At 35.1% G+C, this 19,525-nt stretch overlaps 1 protein-coding gene across 1 annotated transcript; it reads left to right on the forward strand.

Moving 5' to 3' along the window:
- The first annotated feature begins 965 nt into the window (after positions 1-965).
- On the forward strand, positions 966-18,218 carry NKAP (NFKB activating protein). Its single transcript, XM_074277685.1, has 9 exons — positions 966-2,068; positions 3,914-3,994; positions 5,844-5,902; positions 13,657-13,788; positions 14,470-14,578; positions 14,984-15,093; positions 15,462-15,537; positions 16,196-16,345; positions 18,044-18,218. The coding sequence occupies exons 1-9, from the start codon at positions 1,827-1,829 to the stop codon at positions 18,216-18,218; spliced, it is 1,134 nt and encodes a 377-aa protein (XP_074133786.1). The 5' UTR covers positions 966-1,826.
- The last annotated feature ends 1,307 nt before the right edge of the window (positions 18,219-19,525 follow it).

Consider the following 19,525-nt stretch of genomic DNA (forward strand, 5'->3'; position numbering starts at 1 on the left):
GCATGTGCCAGAATGTTTGTGGCAGCCCCTTTTGTAGTGGCCAGAAACTGGAAACTGAGGGGATGCCCATCAATTGGAGAATGGTTGGGTAAATTGGGGTATATGAATATTATGGAATATTATTGTTCTGTAAGAAATGACCAGCAGGATGATTTCAGAAAGGCCTGGAGAGACTTACAGGAAATGATGCTGAGTGAAATGAGCAGAGCTACATTATTGTACAAGGTAACAGCAAGATTATACAACAGTCAATTCTAATGAACGTGACTCTTTCCAACAACAAGATGATTGAGGCCAGTTCCAATGATCTTGTGATGAAGAGAGCCATCTCCACCCAGATAGAGGACAGTGGGGACTGAATTGGATCACAACATAACATTCTCATTCTATGATGTTGCTCGTTTGCATTTTGTTTTCTTACTCATTTATTTTGTTTTTTTTTTAAACTGATTTTTCTTGTGTAGCAAATTTATAAATATGTTTATACATTTTGGATTTAACATACATTTAATATGTTTAACACAAAAAAGAAATATTGTGTAATAATCAATTATGATAGCTTTAGCTCTTTTCAGAAATATAATGATCTAAGATAATTCCAAAAGACTCCTGATGGAAAATGCTGTACACATACAGAGAAATAACTATGGAGTCTAAATACAAATACTAAAAAATAATAATAATAATAAAAATTGTTTTTAAAAGAAAAGGACTTTCCATACAGGGAGTTCTTATTTTCTTTATTTTTGGATTCGATTTGTGATTTCATTAGCATAAAGAACTATTGATAAAATAATGTAAGCAGGTAGGGATGAGGTAAGAAGCTGTAGACACAAGGCCCAGAACAAGGCAAGGTCGGGAATCGAAGCCTGGCACGTGACAGAGGCTCGAGTCTGAGTAGCACGAGCTCACACAAAGAAGGCGCATGCGCATCAGCTTGGGTCCCTGCGCCTCAAGTCTGGTGGGCAGTTGAAGTCTAGAACTTTCTGGTGCGCCAGAAGCGGAAGTATGGCGGCACGTCAGCCTGTAGAGGGAGCTCGTTCTCCCTCAGTGTCTCAGGGAGCTTCTGGACCACGCCGCTCCCCAGTTCTCGTCAGCTACCCCTTCAGTCCAGGAGAGATGTCCGACAGTCAGTCATGGCAAGTCGGGGACGGAGGGGGAAGTGGGGTGGCCAGTGGCGTCGTCCGTAGCCCTCGCCATAGCAGCTCCAGCGAGGGCAGCCATTATGGCCGGTTCCCCAGCTACAGGGAGCCCACCAGCGGCGCCCACACCAGTGAGTTCTGGGACTCTGGTGAGGGCCCTTCGACTAGCCGGGAAAGCCGTTCACGCACTCGGCCCGGGCCCTCCTTCAGACCCCGGTACAGGGCCCTCGGTCCCCGCTCTCCATCCCGTTTCTCGGTCCCCGTTTCTCGGTCCCCGTTTCTCGGTCCCCGCACTTGGTCCCCGCTCTCGGTCCCCGCTCTCGGTCCCCGCTCTCGGTCCCCGCTCGCGGTCCCCGCACTTGGTCCCCGCTCTCGGTCCTCGCTCTCGATCCCGCTCTCGCCCTCGTGGGGCCCCTCCCATTTCGCGGTCCCCGCTCCAAATCTTGGGAAACGCAATCTTCGCCGCTATGGCGGTGGGCCCTTTATCCCCCGCCCTTCATCGGGCAGCTCCAGTGAGCTCCAATTCAGCCCTGGACCCCAACACGACTCAGAGTTTCTACAGCCAGCTCCGGCCGGAGCCCTCCTCGGAGCCCTGTGCAGAGCTCCCAGCCCACCCAGAGCCCACGCCGGAGCCCAAGTCTCAGTCCAGATTCTAGCTTCAGATTCGGCCGTAGTTTTGCCCACATGGCCGGCTTCCGCCACAAGCCACACTTGAAGCCTCATACCAGCCACAGGAGCCGCTCAGGCAAGAGTTTATTGAAGTCTTCAGGTCGGGCCTCTTCTTCGCATGGCCGTTCCTCGCACAGCCATTCCTCCTCATACCCGAGACCTTCCACCTCTAGTCATGGTTACCGCTCCGAATACCGGCATTACCAGCCCTGGTCCAGCTACCTCGAAAAAGCGAAGGAGGAGAGTCTTCGGCAAAAGTAAGTCCTCTCTGAGACCCGCTTTCTCCCTTTCTCTCCTGCTTTGCAGGCTTCACTTGCCTCCTCAATCCCTTTCCCATTTTTCTTTCTCCCTGTTCCTCCATCCTAACTTAACTTAGCCCCACTTAAACTCCCACCCAACAATCTTTCATTTGCCACCTCAACCATTTTTCCATTTGTCTTTCCCCTTTTTTTCTTTTTCACATCGATTTCCTCTATTCCATTACGCTCGTCTTTCCCTTCACTCATTGGATTTGTTTTCTCCCACCCCTTTTACTTCTCTTTGAAAATCCATGGATATAGCTACTAAGCAATACTTGCTAAATGGTTTTGGTAGACTTTTCCTGGCCTGCTGGGGGTCGGAGGGGTCCCCTTCTGTATATCTGAGATATCATTTGTAGTACAATTCCAAGAGAACTGGTGTAGAATTAAAATAGTCGCCTTTTGTGGTGTTAAGTGTATTATAAGTTTTTTTAAAAGAATGAAAGCATTTTTTTTTGAAAAGCAAAATTAATTTTTCCTTTTTTAACGAAAAAAATAGCACTCTGGGAGAGCCCTAGGTTCGAACGCCAAGTGTGATGGTTCCTGTTGGTAGCACTGAGCAAGTTAGTCTCCGAGGCTCATAGGTAATAGATTTAGATCTGGAAAGAATCTAAGAGACCCTTAAGTGTAAAGCTCCTCATTTTACCTATGAGGAAACTGAGGTACAAAGGAGTTAGGAATCTGCTCAGGATCCCATAGTTAGTAAATGGCCGAGATCGGGTTTTAAATCCTAGTCCAGCATCTGAAAGCGTCCCACTTGGAAGCTAGTTTATCTCGATTGAACAATGGCGGAAAGGGCATGGACGGGATAACTTGCGGTTTCTTCGAACTTGATCGTGATCGTGTAAATGCTGTTATTCCTTTTCCCACATTTTAAAATCAAAGATGCTATCTCTCTTATTCTCTACCTCTCTTATGATGTTATTTTGGGATGTGTAAAAAAAGAAATACTAATAAGTGTATGTGGGTTTGACCAAAAGTTTTCCTTGGAAAATAAATGGTATCTACTGCCCTATGTTAATAATTATGTACATTATAAATAATTATGTACATTATTCACGTATGAAAAATTTAAAAGATGATATATTATATATTATATACTATATAATTATATAATATTTATAATATATTACATATAATATTATAATATATTATAATAATATATAATGTAATATATGTGTAATATATATTATGTAATATATAGTATATATTATAATATAATAATATTATCTATAATATAATAATTATATAATATAAAAATATCATATTTGGTATTAGAATCAACAGAGATTCTGGAGTTTGAGAAGGGGAGTGATGTAGTCAGACTTAGTATTTTGTCATGTAGACCCATTGGAGAAGGGAGAAATGAGGCAGCAAAATTAAAAGGTTGTTGCTGTAGTCCAGGAGACTTATAAACTAGGCTGGTAGCTATGTGAATAGAGGAAAGTTGTATGCCTGGAGTGTTGTGGGAGTAGAGATAATAAGAGTTGAGAAGGGGCTGGATTTGTGGAGTGTATGCAAGTGAGTTGAGGATGACCCAGGAAAACCTATGGAATTCACACTGGCTCCCAAAAGGAAAGGGTGAAGGTCCAAAAATATGGAGGGGACAGAGTGAGAGAGTTTGGAGATGTGATTGAGTTGGCTATAGGTGGGGAAGATTCGAACCATCTTCTTACCCTCCAATTGGTTGATCACACCTTGGAGTGGGCAGCATACATTTTGGAGACCACTGATTTAAAAAGCAAAACATTGTACAGTGTATGTGCAATATATTTATTTCTTCTATATTCTTGTATTTTCTAGGAGATTAAGTCAGAGAGAGAGAATTGGAGAACTAGGAGCTCCAGAAGTTTGGGGACTTTCTCCAAAAATTCCTGAGCCAGAGTAAGTGATTTTCCCTCTCTAAAAGTATATACTTTTATCTTTTTACTCTGAATCTATGTCTTAATAGAGAATTTTTAAAGGTAGTTATATATATTTTTAAGTTATTTAATCTTATTTTCCCCCATTTTACATGTAAAAGTGATTGTTGGGGTCTTTTGGTTTGTTTGTTTGGGTTTTCTTGCTACCTAAATGAAAAGCTTCATGGTTTACTTTCTGTCTTGTGATGCCATATTATCTTCATCCTAAATTTTACATATAATATATAAATAAAAGTATTTTAAGTGATAATAGGACATTAATTTTTAAGCACTCTTGTTTTTATGTGACATTGATTTCTTATTCACAGCAACATTTAATATTAAATTCATTTATTTTGCAATAACTTTTCTTTTTGGCTAGCTTAGCTGTAATATATACATACATACATACATACATACATACATATATATATATGTATGTGTGTGTGTGTGTGTGTGTGTGTGTGTGTGTATATATATATATATATATATATATATATATATATGTCACAAAATGAAATGCTGCTCTTTACAATCTTAAGTAAGCTATTTCTCTTTTTCCATATTTCCTTTTCCTTTAGCAATAGGCTTTGTTTTGGGGTTCTGTCTTTTTTGCACATCTGGGTTCACTTTGCTGAATTCCAAAGGTGTTTGTAATTAGTGAACTCCTGATTCATGACATTGGATAAAACTATAACACCTAGAAACATGACCTTATAGATATTGAAGAAAACTCCAGACCCTTAAGGGCTGAAAAAAACTTGCATTCATGGAGCTCTGGAAGGAGCTCTTGGAAGCCCTTGGAAGCTCTTGGAAACTGTGCAGAACTAAGGCCAAAACCCTTTTCATCTCTAGCATTCTATGGATTTTAAGTGATTCTTCAATCCTAATCTTTCTAAGTTTCTTTTTTTCATTATTTAATATTTTATTTTCCCCCGATTGTATGTAAAACAGTTTTTAACATTTGTTTTTAAAATTTTGAGTTCCAGATTCTCTCCCTTCCTCCTTTTCCATCCCCCATCATTAAGAAGGCACATGTGAAGCCATGTAAATTATTTCCATAAAAATCATGTTGTAGAAGAAAACATAGACCTCCTCCCAAAAAACCCCAAGAAAATTAATGTTTTAAAAGTATGCTTCAATCAGTATTCAGTCACAGTCAGTTCTTTCTCTGGGAATAGTCCTTATAAGTTTCTAAAACTGATCAAAATAACTTATGTGGAAGTTCAAGCTACTTTCCCCCTTATTCTGGGGAGCTGAACAAATATTACTGTCTCTTATATAATTTATAGATTTGGAGAAAAATTGTAGTCTTTTCCTAAGTTTCATAACAACAGGATAAATATTTCCAGGCTGAAGTTAAAATATATTTTCTATGCCTTTCTGTCAATAACTTGTAAAATTATAAGAGTAGAATGTTATATGTGTCCCAATCACTACATTAAAATTGCTTTAATGAACTTATTTTTTAAATATAATTTTTATTTACCAGTTATATGCATGGGTAATTTTACAACACTGACAATTGCCAAACCCCTTGTTCCAATTTTTTCCCCTCCCTCCCCCCCCAGATGGCAGGTTGACCAATACATGTCAAATATGCTAGAGTATAAATTAAATACAATATATGTATATATGACCAAACAATTTTAACTTATTTTTAATGAGCAGGAGAGGATGTCATTTATTAGGAAATATATCAAATATATTAAATATGTTAAATATATATCAAAAAGGAGGTGGACTGATCTACACAGATCATGGATCCATCAGAGCAGTAAATATTTATTTTATCATATTCTAATTTTGACAACTCTTTTCCTCACATTTAGTTCAGATGAGCATACCCCAAAGGAGGACAAAGACTCTACAACTTCCAGTGATGCAGGAGGTATTTTTGCTTAATGACAAAGCTGTTTTTCTTGGATAGCATCATTGGATTTGTGACTAGTAAAGCAATAGACTTTGAAAAATAAGAAATATTACTTAACAAGTAGTTAAAAAAGGACTATAGCAATATATTCCTGGAATTACCCATTATAATGAAGTAAGATTCAACATTAGGGAAAACAGTTCTGATTAATCTTTTTAAGAACAAAAACCACACAATTATGTCAATTGATTCAAAAAAACTTTAATAATAGCGTATCAGTTATACTTTAAAACTAATAAGAAAAAAAACTAACAAGACTAGGCACAGAAAGTCCATTTTTAATAATAAAAATAGGGGAGGGAAAGCTGGCATTATTATCTGGATTAGAGAAACACTAGAAGCTCTCAGTATATACAGGTATAAACCAAGGATGCCCACTATTATTTGATAGTGTTGGAGAAATGTTGGCAATCTCATTGAAATAAGAAAGAAAATTAAAGGTGTAAAGATGGGCAGATAGGAGACAAGGTTATCCTTGTATGCAGATGACATGATAGTTAGCTTAGGAAAACCTATCAGGATGAGAGAGGTAATAAATAGCTTCAGTGAAGTAGCAGCACTCACATTAAATAAGAGATCATCAGCATGTTAATTTAGCAATTACAAAAACCAATAGAGAAACCACATTCAAAATAACTACAAAATGCATAAAGTATCTCAGAGTTGGATGACCAAGACACAGTGAGCTTAATTTAATTACAATTACAAAAGAATCTTTAAAATGATAAAAGAAGTAATATAAATAGAAAGATTATTTCCTGTCCAAGGCTGGGCCCTCTTAATAGAATAAAAATGATATTTTTATTCCCCAAACTTACAAACTGAGAGTTATAGAAATCAAAGCATCAAGGAGAAACTTTATAGAGTTAGACAATATAAAATAATAACATTTATAATTCAGTAACCCCATGTTCAGTAAAACTTAAGAACATTAAAGAATTATGTACTCCTTTATTTTTCATTTTATACACACACACACTGAGAGACAGACAGACAGACACTGGAACAAGACATCAAGAATCTCAAAGGAAATAATGGGAAAAAATAGGAATAGCACTTCCACACCTCAGACAATACTACAAAACAGTAATCACTAAAACTCTTGGGTCCTACTCAAAAAAAGTAGATCATTACAAAAAAAAAAAAAAAACTAGATTTAGAAAAAATATGTCAGTAATCCCATTGAACATTAATCTTAAGAATATTGAAGAATTGTTCATTGTGTGTGTGTGTGTGTGTATAAATGACTTTTCGTTATTATATATTGACTTTTAACTATAATAAATTTTCATTACTTACACACACAAACACACAAAAACACACATGCAGGGGGGAGGAGCAGAGATCAAGAATCTCAAAGGAAATAATTGGAAAAATAAAGGAATAGCACCACCCTACCTCAGTCTAGAGTATAAATTAGTAATCATTATAACTGTTTGGTACTACTTAAAAAAAGTAGATAGTTAGAAAAAACTCGATTTAGAAACAATATGTCAGTAACCCCATTGTTCCATAGTCTTAAGAACATAAAAGAATTATTCATACTTTTACTTTTCATTATATAGATATAAACATATAAACATACAGACAGGAATAAGAAATCAAGAATCTCAAAGGAAATAATGGGAAAAAAATAGAAAAAGCAGAACCATACTTCATAGTAAAGTATAAAGCAATAATTATTAAACCTTTTTGGTGCTAGCAAAAAAAAATCATTAAAAAATGTAATTTTAGAAATAATATACTTCAGTAACCCTATTATACGGTAATCTTAAGAACATAAAAAATTATTCAATTCTTTACTTTTTATTTTATACATAAATATATATATATATGCACACACAGAGACAGACACACAGACAAAGGAACAAGAAATCAAGAATCTCAAAGAAAATAATGGGGGGAAATACTATTATTTCTATACTTCAGACTACAGTAAAATGCTGTAATCATTAAAACACTTTGGGCCTAGCCAAAAACAAAATACATCATTAGAAAAAAGTAGATTTAGAAACTATAATTCAGGAACCCCATTGTTTAGGGACCTTAAGAACATAAAAGAATTATTCATAACTTTACTTTTCATTTATAGATACATATATATATATATATATATATGTATATACACACACACACACATAAAGAGAGACAGAAACAGAGGAACATGAAATCAAGAATCTCAAGGGAAATAATGGGTAAAAAGTAGGAAAAGCAGCATTATACTTCATAGTAAAGTATAAAGCAGTAATTATTAAAACTTTTTGGTGCTAGCAAAAAAAAATCATTAAAAAATGTAATTTTAGAAACAATATACTTTAGTAACCCCATTGTACAGTAATCTTTAAGAACATAAAAAAATATTCAATTCTTTACTTTTCCTTTTACATATATATATATATATATATATATATATATATATACACATACATACACACACACACACACAAACACACACACACACACATATATATATATATATATATATATATATATATATATATATATATATATATATATATACACAAGAGACAGACAAAGGAACAAGAGATCAAGGATCTCAAAGAAAATAATGGGGAGGGGGGCAAATACCAAAATTATTTCCATACCTCAGACTGCAGTAAAAAGCTGTAATCATTAAAACTTTTTGGGCCTAGTCAAAAAAAAAAAAGGAGGTCTTTAGAAAAAATTAGATTTAGAAACAATGTAGTTCAATGACACAATTGTTCAGTAATATTAATTTTAAAAATTATTCATTCTTTGACTATTCATTTTATATATATATATATATATATATATGTATGTATGTATGTATACACACATTTATATACATGCATACATACACACACAGCCACACAGACAGACAGAGGAACAAGAGAGCAAGAATCTCCAAGGAAATAATGGGTAAAAATTAGGAATATTATTTCCATACCTCATACTTTAGTATAAACCAGTAATCTTTGATACTAGTCAAAAAATAGTAGCTCATTTTAAAAAAAAACCTAGATCTAAAAAGAATATAATTCAGTAATACCATTGTTCACTAATGTTATGAACATAAAGAATTGGTCATTCTTTTATTTTTCATTATATATATGACATTATATATATATATATGTATGTATATATATATATATATATATATATATATATATACACACACACAAAAAAAGAATTAATCTTTCCTTTACTTTTCATCACACACACACAGAGGAATACAGACAGACAGAGGAACAAGAAATCAAGAATCTCAGAGGAAATAATGAGTAAAAAATTGGAAAAGCAGCACCATACTCCATAGTAAAGTGTAAAGCAATAATTGTTAAAATTCTTTAGTGTTAGTAAAAAAATAATTAGAAAAAAACTAGTTTTAGGAACAATATACTAACCCCATTTTGCAATAATCTTCAGGACATAAAAATTATTCATTCATTTACTTTAAATTATATATATATATATATATATATATATATATATATATATATATATATATATATATATATATATATGTTTATATACATATATGCATGCACACACAGACCAACAGACAAAAAGAGCAAGAGATCAAGAATCTCATAGGAAATAATGGAGAAAATGTAGAATTTGCACCTCCATATCACAGAGTATAGTATAAAGCAGTAATCATTAAAACTGTTTGGTACTAATCAAATAAAGTAGATAATCAAAAGATACTAGATTTAGAAATAATGTGACCCCATTGTTCAGTAACCTTCAGAACATAAAAGTGTGACTCATTACTTTACTTTTCCTTATTTATATATATACATGTACACATACACACACACACACACACAGGAACAAGAGATCAAGAATCTCAAAAGAAATAATAGGAAAAATGTAGAAATAGCACCTCCATACCTTAGCATATAATAGAAAACAACAATCATTGAAACTCTTTGGTACCAATCAAAAAAGTAGATCATTTAAAAAAATAGATTTAGAAATAATATAATTCAGGAACCCCATTGTTTAGTTACCTTAAGAACATAAAAGAATTAATCTTTATATATATTATTAGAATTAGAATTAATATATATATATATGCATACACACACACACACAGAGGAAGCCAGATAAACAAGAAATCAAGAATCTCAAAGAAAATAATGGGGGGCAAATACCAATATTATTTCTAAACCTCAGACTGCAGTAAAAAACTGTAATCATTAAAACACTTTGGGCCTAGCCAAAAACAAAATACATCATTAAAAAAATCATTTAGAAACTATAATTCAGGAACCCCATTGTTCAGGAACCTTAAGAACATAAAAGAATTATTCATAACTTTATTTTTCATTTATATATACATATATATATATACACACACATACAAACACATAAAGGGAGACAGAGTAACATGAAATCAAGAATCTCAAAGGAAATAATAGTTAAAAAATAGAAAAAGCAGCATCATACTTCATAGTAAAGTATAAAACAGTAATTATTAAAACTTTTTGGTGCTAGTACAAAAAAAGATCCTTAAAAATGTAATTTTTGAAACAATATATACTTCAGTAACCCCATTGTACATTAATCTTTAAGAACATAAAAATTATTCAATTCTTTACTTTTCATTATATATATATATATGCACATACACAGAGACAGACTGACAAAGGAACAAGAAATCAAGATCTCAAAGAAAATAATGGGGGAGAATTATTAATATTATTTCCATACCTCAGACTTCAGTAAAAAGCAGTAATCATTAAAACTCTTTGGACCTAGCCAAAAAAAAGTAGGTCTTTAGAAAAAACTAGATTTAGAAGCAATGTAGTTCAATGATATCATTGTTTAGTAATGTTAATAAAAAAATTATTCATTCTTTGATTATTGATTATCTATGTATGTATACACACACCTATATACATACATACATACACACACAGCCACACAGACAAACAGAGGAACAAGAGAGCAAGAATCTCCAAGGAAATAATGGGTAAAAAATAGGACTATTATTCCATACCTCATACTTTAGTATAAACCAGTAATCATTGAAACTCTTTGGTACTAATCAACAAAAAGTAGATCATTAGAAAAAGCTAGATTTAGAAATAAGTAATCTTAAGAACATAAAAGAATTATTCCTTCCTTTCCTTTTCCTTTTATATACACACACACACACACACAGAAAGGCAGACAGACAGAAACAAGAGATCAAGAATCTCAAAGGAAATAATGGGGGGAAATAGGAATAGCAGCACCATATTTCATAGTAAAGTATAAAGCAATAATTATTAAAACTCTTTGGTGCTAGTAAAAAACTAGATCATTAGAAAAAAACTAATTTAGAACCAATATAATTCAGGAACCCCATTGTTCAGTAACCTTAAGAAAATAAAAAAGTAATCATTCTTTTATTTTTCATTATATATATTTAAATATATATATATATATATACACATACACATATACACACACATACAGATACACATACAGAAGCAGACAGATAGACAAAGGAACAAGAAATTAAGAATCTCAAAGGAAATAATGGGCAAAAAAATAGGAAAAGCAGCATCATATTTCATAGTAAAGTATAAAACAGTAATTATTAAAACTCTTTCATCCTAGTGAAAAAAAAAGTTGATCATTAGAAAAAAAACTAGTTTTAGAAATAATATAATTCAGTGACCCCATTGTTAAGTAATTTTAAGAACATAAAAGTATTATTCATTCCTTTACTTTTCATTTTATATGTGTGTGTGTGTGCGTGTGCGTGTGTGCGCGCGCGCCTGTATACATATACACATGGAGACAGAGGAACAAGAGATCAAGAATCTCAAAGGAAATATTGGGGGGGGGGAAATAGGAATAGCAGCACCATACGTCATAGTAAAGCATAAATCAGTAATTATTAAAACTCTCTGGTGCTGGTAAACAAAAAGTTGGTCATTAGAAAAAACTAGATTTAGAAACAATATAATTCAGAAACCCTATTGGTCACTATCTTAAGAACATAAAAGAATTGGTCATTCTTTTACTTTTCATTTTTTATATATACACACATACATACAGATAGAGGGGAGAGCAGACAAGAGATAAAGAATCTGAAAGGAAATAATGGGTAAAAAAGAGGAATAGCACTTTCATGTTTCAGACTCTAGTATAAAGTAGTAATCATTAAAACTCTTTGGTCCTTGTCAAAAAGGAAAAAAATAGCTCATTAGACAAAAGTAGATTCAGAAAGAATATAATTCAGTAAGCCCATTGTTTTTCATTTTATACACACACACACACACACACACACACACACACACACACACACACACACAGAGTGACAGACAGACAATGGAACAAGAGATCAAAAATCTCAAAGGAAATAAAGGGGGAAAAATAGGAATAGCACTTCCACACCTCAGACTAGTATAAAACAGTAATCAGTAAAACATTTTGGTCCTAGTCAAAAAAAATGTAGTGCATTAGAAAAAATGAGATTTAGAAACAATGTAATTCAATCATCCCATTTTTCAGTAACTTGAAGAACATAAAAAAAAAAAATTCATTCCTTTTACTTTTCATTTTTCAATTCATTGCTTTTGTTAAGCATCTGGGAAAACTAGAAAATGATTTTGTAGATAATTCAGTCTTATATACCACATTAAGTTACAAATGGATATGTGACCTAAATGTTAAAGATTTTGTCATTTACAAAATGGATGAAAATGGAAGGAGATGCCTTCTAAAACTGGTTGGGTGAGAATTCTTAACCAAGCTTAGATATTTGTGGTCATGAAAGACAAAATAGAAAATTACAGTTTGAGGAGCTTTTGTATAAAATCACCACAGATAGGGAAAAACGAAACTGTCCTATGGGAGGAAACTTTGCAAACAAATATCTCTGAAAAAGGTCTAATAGCTAAGAAATAAAGGGAATTAACCCGAATATATAAACTCAAGGGCCATTCTCCTACAGAGAACAACTCCAGATTAAGAGAATTCTCAACTTTCATATCAACCCTCCCCCCTCAAAATAGCAAATATGATAAAGGACAGAAATAGTCAACGTTGGAAGGACTATGGGAATATAGACACACTATTACTTTGTTGATAGAGCTGTGGAATGGTGCAAACATTCTGGAAAATAATTTGGAATTAGATGAGAAAAATGACAAAACTGTTCATACACTCTCACTCACATATCTCACTGCTAAGGCATAGACCCTTAAGGAGGTCAAATTGAAAGGCTCCCTATATTCCAAAATATTCATAGCACCTTTTTTTGGTAATAGCAAAGAATCATAAACAAAGTAGATACTCTTTGCCAGGGAACTGGCTGAACAAACTGTAGTAAGTAGATGATTGGAATGGAATTGTATCATTTGGTAAGACATGATGACTATGAGGAATTCAGAAAAACATGAAAGGCCTTGTATGAACTGATGCCTTCTGAAGAAAGTAGAGCCAGTAATAGAAATGAAAAGAACGGTACTAGGAAGCCAGTCAATGAATGTTTGTAATAGCTGATCTTGGCTCTGGAGAGGAAATACATCCCTCTAATTTTATTGGAGAGGTGGGGGGCCGTCATTATAAAATGTTATGTACCCGTTAGACGGGGCTCATTCTTGATTGATTTTGGTCAGATGTTTTGATAGAAGGGAAGGTTTTTTGTGGGAAGGGACATCCTGAGAAATGTCTTACGTACTTAAACTTAAGCAATTTTACCCTGACTGCTCTTTAAAATATTTGTACAGAAGGAAAGAAGAGAAAGAAGAAGACTAGCCACTCCAAGGATAGATCTAAGAAAAAAAGAAAGATGAAAAGCTCAAGAAAACATAAAAAGCGTGCTGGGGACAGTGATGATGGGGACAGTAATGAACCAGGTGGTAAGGAAGGCCAACCGGAGGTTTTCAACTATAATTTTGGTCATTTAGAAGAGGGTCCTCGATTTCCTTTCTTCTGATGTATGTATGTATGTATTTGACATTTGCAACACAGTTCCTACTGCTATGCTATCTTATAAGGAAGAAAGCTCTTAATTGTTAGAGTTGTCCCAAAGTGAAATAGTCTACCTTAGGAAGCGGTGAATTTCCCATCACTGGAAGTGTTCAGACGAAGGCTGGATGATGGCTTTTTAGGGATGATTATTAGATTCATGCTTCTGCAGCGGGTTGGACTAGGCAACTTCTGGATCTCTTCCAGCTCTGGAAGTCACTAAAAAATCTGATAATGGTTAACTCAGGGTAGCTAAAACTGGGTAAGATAGCCCAGAGAAGGCTTTCTCAGAAAACTGCTTTTAAACAGATCCCTGTTTTTCCTCTGCTAACATAATTACTATCATCGATCCATTACCTTGAGTGCATTTTCTATTGTTTTGCCAAAGAAGGTTGAGTGGATTTTCTCCTTTGTAACAGATGAGACCAGAATTGTTCTATTTCCCAAGTTTTTTGGATTCTTAAAATTTTGTTTGTTGTGTTTGTTGGGACTTATTTCTTAAAAGAATATAATGACACTTAGGTGCCCATTCAGGTCTTTGCTTCTTAGTTATTCTCAACTTTAATTGGCAGATTCAGAAAGAGTTTTGCAATCCACTAAGGACAAGAAGTCCAAGAGAAACAAGAACAAGAAAAACAAAAAGAGAAAGAAGAAATCTGGAAAAGAACGAAAACACCATGTGTAAGTGTGACTTTGAGATTACTTTACCTTTCAATAGGATGAAAGCTTTTTTGGAGGTTCCCTTAGATTCTTACGTTGGAGGTGGAGAAGGGAAATTTGTGATTTTATTAAATAGGTTAAACTATTTTTTTTAAGTAAAACCTACTTACCAAGGACTGTGACTAGGATATTTAAGCTGAGGATTCTGCCATGGATTCTCTACGATGATTCCCAGAACCCAGAACCCATCTGTAGTTTGTTTTCTCCTCACATCAGGCAAGGAAAATTAAATTGACTATTAAGACTGTTAAGAAGAAAAAAAATCCACATATATAATCTCTGCATTTGTCTAAAAAGTAAATTTTCTTGCATCTTGATGGATTTTCCTAGGTGTTTAATGTGCACCATAAATTATAATCATGACAGGAAGAAGTCCAAAAAGAGTAAGAAGCAGCACAAGAGAAAGTCTTCTACATCAAGCAGCCAGAACTCAGATGAAAAAAGAAAAAAGAAATCCACAAAGGATTCCTCATTGGGTAAGTTCTTTGTAGGCATCTTCTGTGGGGACTGTCATATCTATACATAGACATAGGAGTGATTGTTTAGGGGCGGTTCCTCAGCATCATGCACCACAAATCTGGTATGTCCAACAGTTTCCATAAGGCCCAAAGCCAATCCTTGTTGTCTGGGATTATTCCACTGAATTAGAAGCTCCCCTGATAAGGGACTTACTTTCTTCCCATAAGGCATCTTTTGAATATATTCCACCGGGTGGAGTGAATATGCTCAACAAGTATTCAATTAACCAACTGGTAATCTGAATGTGTGTGTGTGTGTGTGTGTGTGTGTGTGTGTGTGTGTGTGTGTGTGTTTATTTTGGGTATTTTGGGGGGGGTTTTGACAGAGAGCGAAGAAAGTCAAGGATTGATTGGACCAGAACTTCCAACAGCATTAAATGCTTCCGAGGACAGACCTTTGAGGTGAGTAGCAGTAGAAATGTAGAAACAGAACATTCAGCTTTTTTACTTTTTCTTTTGCAACATGGCAAATCATGGAAATGATTATGCAATTGATACCTTCTCAAAGAGTTAGAGAGGGAAAGAGAGAATTTCGAATTCAGAATATGTAAAATTATTTACATATAATTGAGAAATACCTGATGAAATAAATAAAATATATTTTTTAAAAAGATAAAAAAATGTAATGTTCAGGCTTCCCATGTACCTTTCAGGCCTTCTCTTAGTGGTCACATGAGCTGTCAGTCTTCAAGTGAGCTATCACTGGGGCCCATGATCCCTGCCTAGGGAAATGAAAATTTTCAGAAACACTGTTTAAGGATTTTTAGGGTTTTTTGTTTTTTTTTTAAGGGGAAAACATGGAGAGAGAATTAAGTGGAAGCAAAACCATCAAAGGAAGAGGAGGGATCTACACTAGTCTGTAATCAATAATAATGATCCTTCCATTCAGCTGTCCCAAAGGAACTCTGTCTGCATTTCTCGGTCAAGCTGGCCTACTCACTTAGTTATTGCTGAATCTGTTGTTTCCCAAGGAAATCTTGATTTGCGTCTTCTGTTTACAGTCTCTCCTGTGAATAAGAGATGATCTAACCCACAAATCCCTGTCTTAATTTCTTTGTAGCTACGGTCACGCTCTATTGCCTGGCGAAGGTGAAGCCATGGCTGAATATGTGAAAGCTGGAAAGCGGATCCCTCGGAGAGGAGAAATTGGCCTGACCAGTGAAGAGATTGCATCATTTGAATATGCCGGATATGTCATGAGTGGAAGCAGGTAGGTTCTTAACATTGATTTTTTTTTTTTTAATCACAAAAATTAAGTAGGATTTTATATAGCCATAATAATTCAGATCTTCGGGTAGTTGTTCCACCAAGTGAAGCGTTAGGATAAAAAGAATATAAACATGCATTGTTTATTTGAAATTCAAGCAACAATAATTATAACAAGTATTTATATGATGCTGTAAGCATCTCATTGAGCCTCACCAAACCCCCCTGAGGTAACTGTTCTTATCCTCATCTCATAAATGAGGAAATTGAATCTAAGAGAGCTTAAACGCCCCAGCTTAAACGTCTGAAAGTCTCTGAAGCAGTCAAGTCTTTCTGACTTAGAGTCAGTGCTTTATCCATTGGCCATTTCCCTAGCTGTTCCACGTGTAGTTTGACTTCAAACTTAGTAATGTCATCATTCTCCTAAAAATTCTCTAGTCCTTATGTTGCCACATAATAAATATCCCTAGCTATCTTAGCCTCTGGGAGAATCCGAGCACAACTGTACATTATGCCTGTGGAGAATCCTACCACTTTGGCAATTGGAGAAGGGCCCTGTTTCTGAGTTGGCCCGTGGGGCAGCTTAAGTCCAATGGGGAAGTAAGATCTATTGTTGAAAACCAGTCCTAAATGAACCAAGCTTCATTCTAGGAATTAGAATAATGTTCCCTGGAGTGGAGAATACACTGATGGTGACATAGCTTTTTAGAGATATGCACACGCATATGCACCCATGCACGCACATATGTACCCATGCACACGCATATGCACCCATGCACGCACATATGTACCCATGCACACACATATGCACCCATGCACGCACACTTACCCATTCACACACATATGTATCCATGCACACGCATATGCACCCATGCACGCACATTTACCCATGCACACACATATGTACCCATGCACACACACACATTTACCCATGCACACACATATGTACCCATGCACATGCATATGTACCCATGCACACACATATGTACCCATCCACATGCCTGTTTATGCATAGAGAATCAGTAAGTTTTAATTCTAATGATCTGTGGGATATCAGACTGTGTCCTTATTCAAGACCAGCAGCTACTTCCAGGTCACCTTATCTTTTGAGAAGACTCCCCTCCTGACCATAAAAGATACCTGTTGCCCTCAATAAGGTCAGCATTGGTTCTGTTCGTTGTCTTCTCTTCAAGGCACAGCCTATATGCTAGAATTTCTTTGATCAGAGCTTTGTACCTGGTCCAGTTCATAGTACCAAGGGCTACTGCTTATTCAGCGGACTGGAACCTTGCAGGGATTTTGCCTGATTGATAGCATGCTAGCCCCCATATCCCCTGCTGTTAGGATCCAGCAGAGACAGGGTTGCCTAGGTGATCCATGCCCTGACATCTACTTAACTTTTTATCCAGAGTAGACTTCCGATAGCACCCCACCGGCCTTGTGGCCTCCGTGGTTAAGACTAAGTAGTATTTGTTATGCTGACAGAGCATCAGTGATTCAGGAAAGATAAGTTGGATCGAATGCTAGAAAAGACATAAAATCAGCTTAAAGTCAGCTTGGCTTCCTTCCAGTCTAACCCATTTCAGACACCGTTTTTTTAAATGGACTACTTGGTATTCAGGCACACTGAGAAGCTTGAGACCATTTTGAGGGAGTGGGGTGGGATAAGGCAAAGTTAGGTTTATATCAAAACATTTTCTAGGCATCATAGAATGGAGGCTGTGCGTCTCCGAAAGGAAAACCAGGTCTATGGGGCGGATGACAAACGAACCCTGGAGTCATTCAACCGAGAAGAACGACGAAAGAGAGAAAGCAGGATTCTAGCCAGCTTCCGAGAAATCGTCTACAGAAAGACAAAGGGGAAGGAGAACAAATAGGATGCTTTCTTAGTTATGGATAAAAAAGATCAAAAGCATCTTCACATCAAGTTCTCCTTTTCTCTCAAATGCCTGACTGGACTTTATAAATGTGCCTTTTATTTTATATTATTATTATTATTTTGCACAAATAATTGGTAGAATTGTTTGGTAGAATTGGTTTGAATTGGTAGAAATTGTTTGCTTTGTATCTTTTTGGATGAGTGCCATTGGTCCCAAAAGGGTGCCTATTAATAAAAATTTAATAATAATAATAAAATAAATGAATAAATAAAAAAAAATTCTAAAAAGGCAGGATCTTAAAATCTAGAGCTGGGGAGCTCAGGTGAAAGACCCCAGATCACACGATGGATTGACTTTAGATCATCTTGGAAGTTGTTTTCAACTTTGACCTTCTGTAATTCTATGAATGTATATTTAAGCAGGTGAGGGGAGGGAGACGTGACAAGGGTCAAATTGACAAAAGATAAGAATTGTAAATCTTACTCTACAGGATTATGCTGCTCTTACCTATGTATTTCATCCTCTATTGGATTTAGCAAAACTAGCCTCCCCTTTGATTCAAGTGTGCTTGCAGGAAATAGGGGAAGGAACCATTGTTGGTGACCAAAATTAGGTCATAGTTACAAAGGGAAAACAAGGAGTTTGAAAATGTTTTGAATAATTGGACAAGGTAGTGTTTGTTCCCGGAATAGTGAATGTTGGTTCCTTTCCTTCTTGTGGAACAGACCGATTGAATTGCAAATAAGAGAACATAGGACTTCTACTCAAATCTGGATTCAAATCTGAATGCAGCAACTTTCAGTTCTTTTAATTTTTAAAAGTATGGAATGTCTAGTATACCAGCAGAGAAACATTATTTCTGCTTAAATTGTGCCTAGAAAAAAGCATCTGAAGAGATTTCCAGCTATGATCCATAAGCATATAAGCGGTAGATAATATACATTAAAATCTTTGCACCTGCAAATATTGACATCTTCCCCCTTTTTGGAGTATGGATCTTTAAAAAAAAATTTGTTAGCATTCATGAATGTTTGTTATTTAGCTACAGTGTTTTACAAGGGGGGAAACCCCTTGTTTTCATTAAGAATAAGCCTTCATTGGAATAAACCATAGGGAAGACAGGTTCAGCTTACTGCTTTTAAAAGTATGTAATGCCATTTGGACTTAGGAAGAAATGGAATATACCCACTATTTTCACCAATACATTCCTCTACATTTTTTTTGTTCTGTCTTATTGTACCAACAGGACCTAGGAAACTAAGTAAGAATATTGACTACATTGGCTGATGTATTGAGTTTGGATT

Source organism: Sminthopsis crassicaudata, chromosome X (assembly GCF_048593235.1).
Source record: "Sminthopsis crassicaudata isolate SCR6 chromosome X, ASM4859323v1, whole genome shotgun sequence".
NCBI classification, from domain to species: domain Eukaryota; kingdom Metazoa; phylum Chordata; class Mammalia; order Dasyuromorphia; family Dasyuridae; genus Sminthopsis; species Sminthopsis crassicaudata.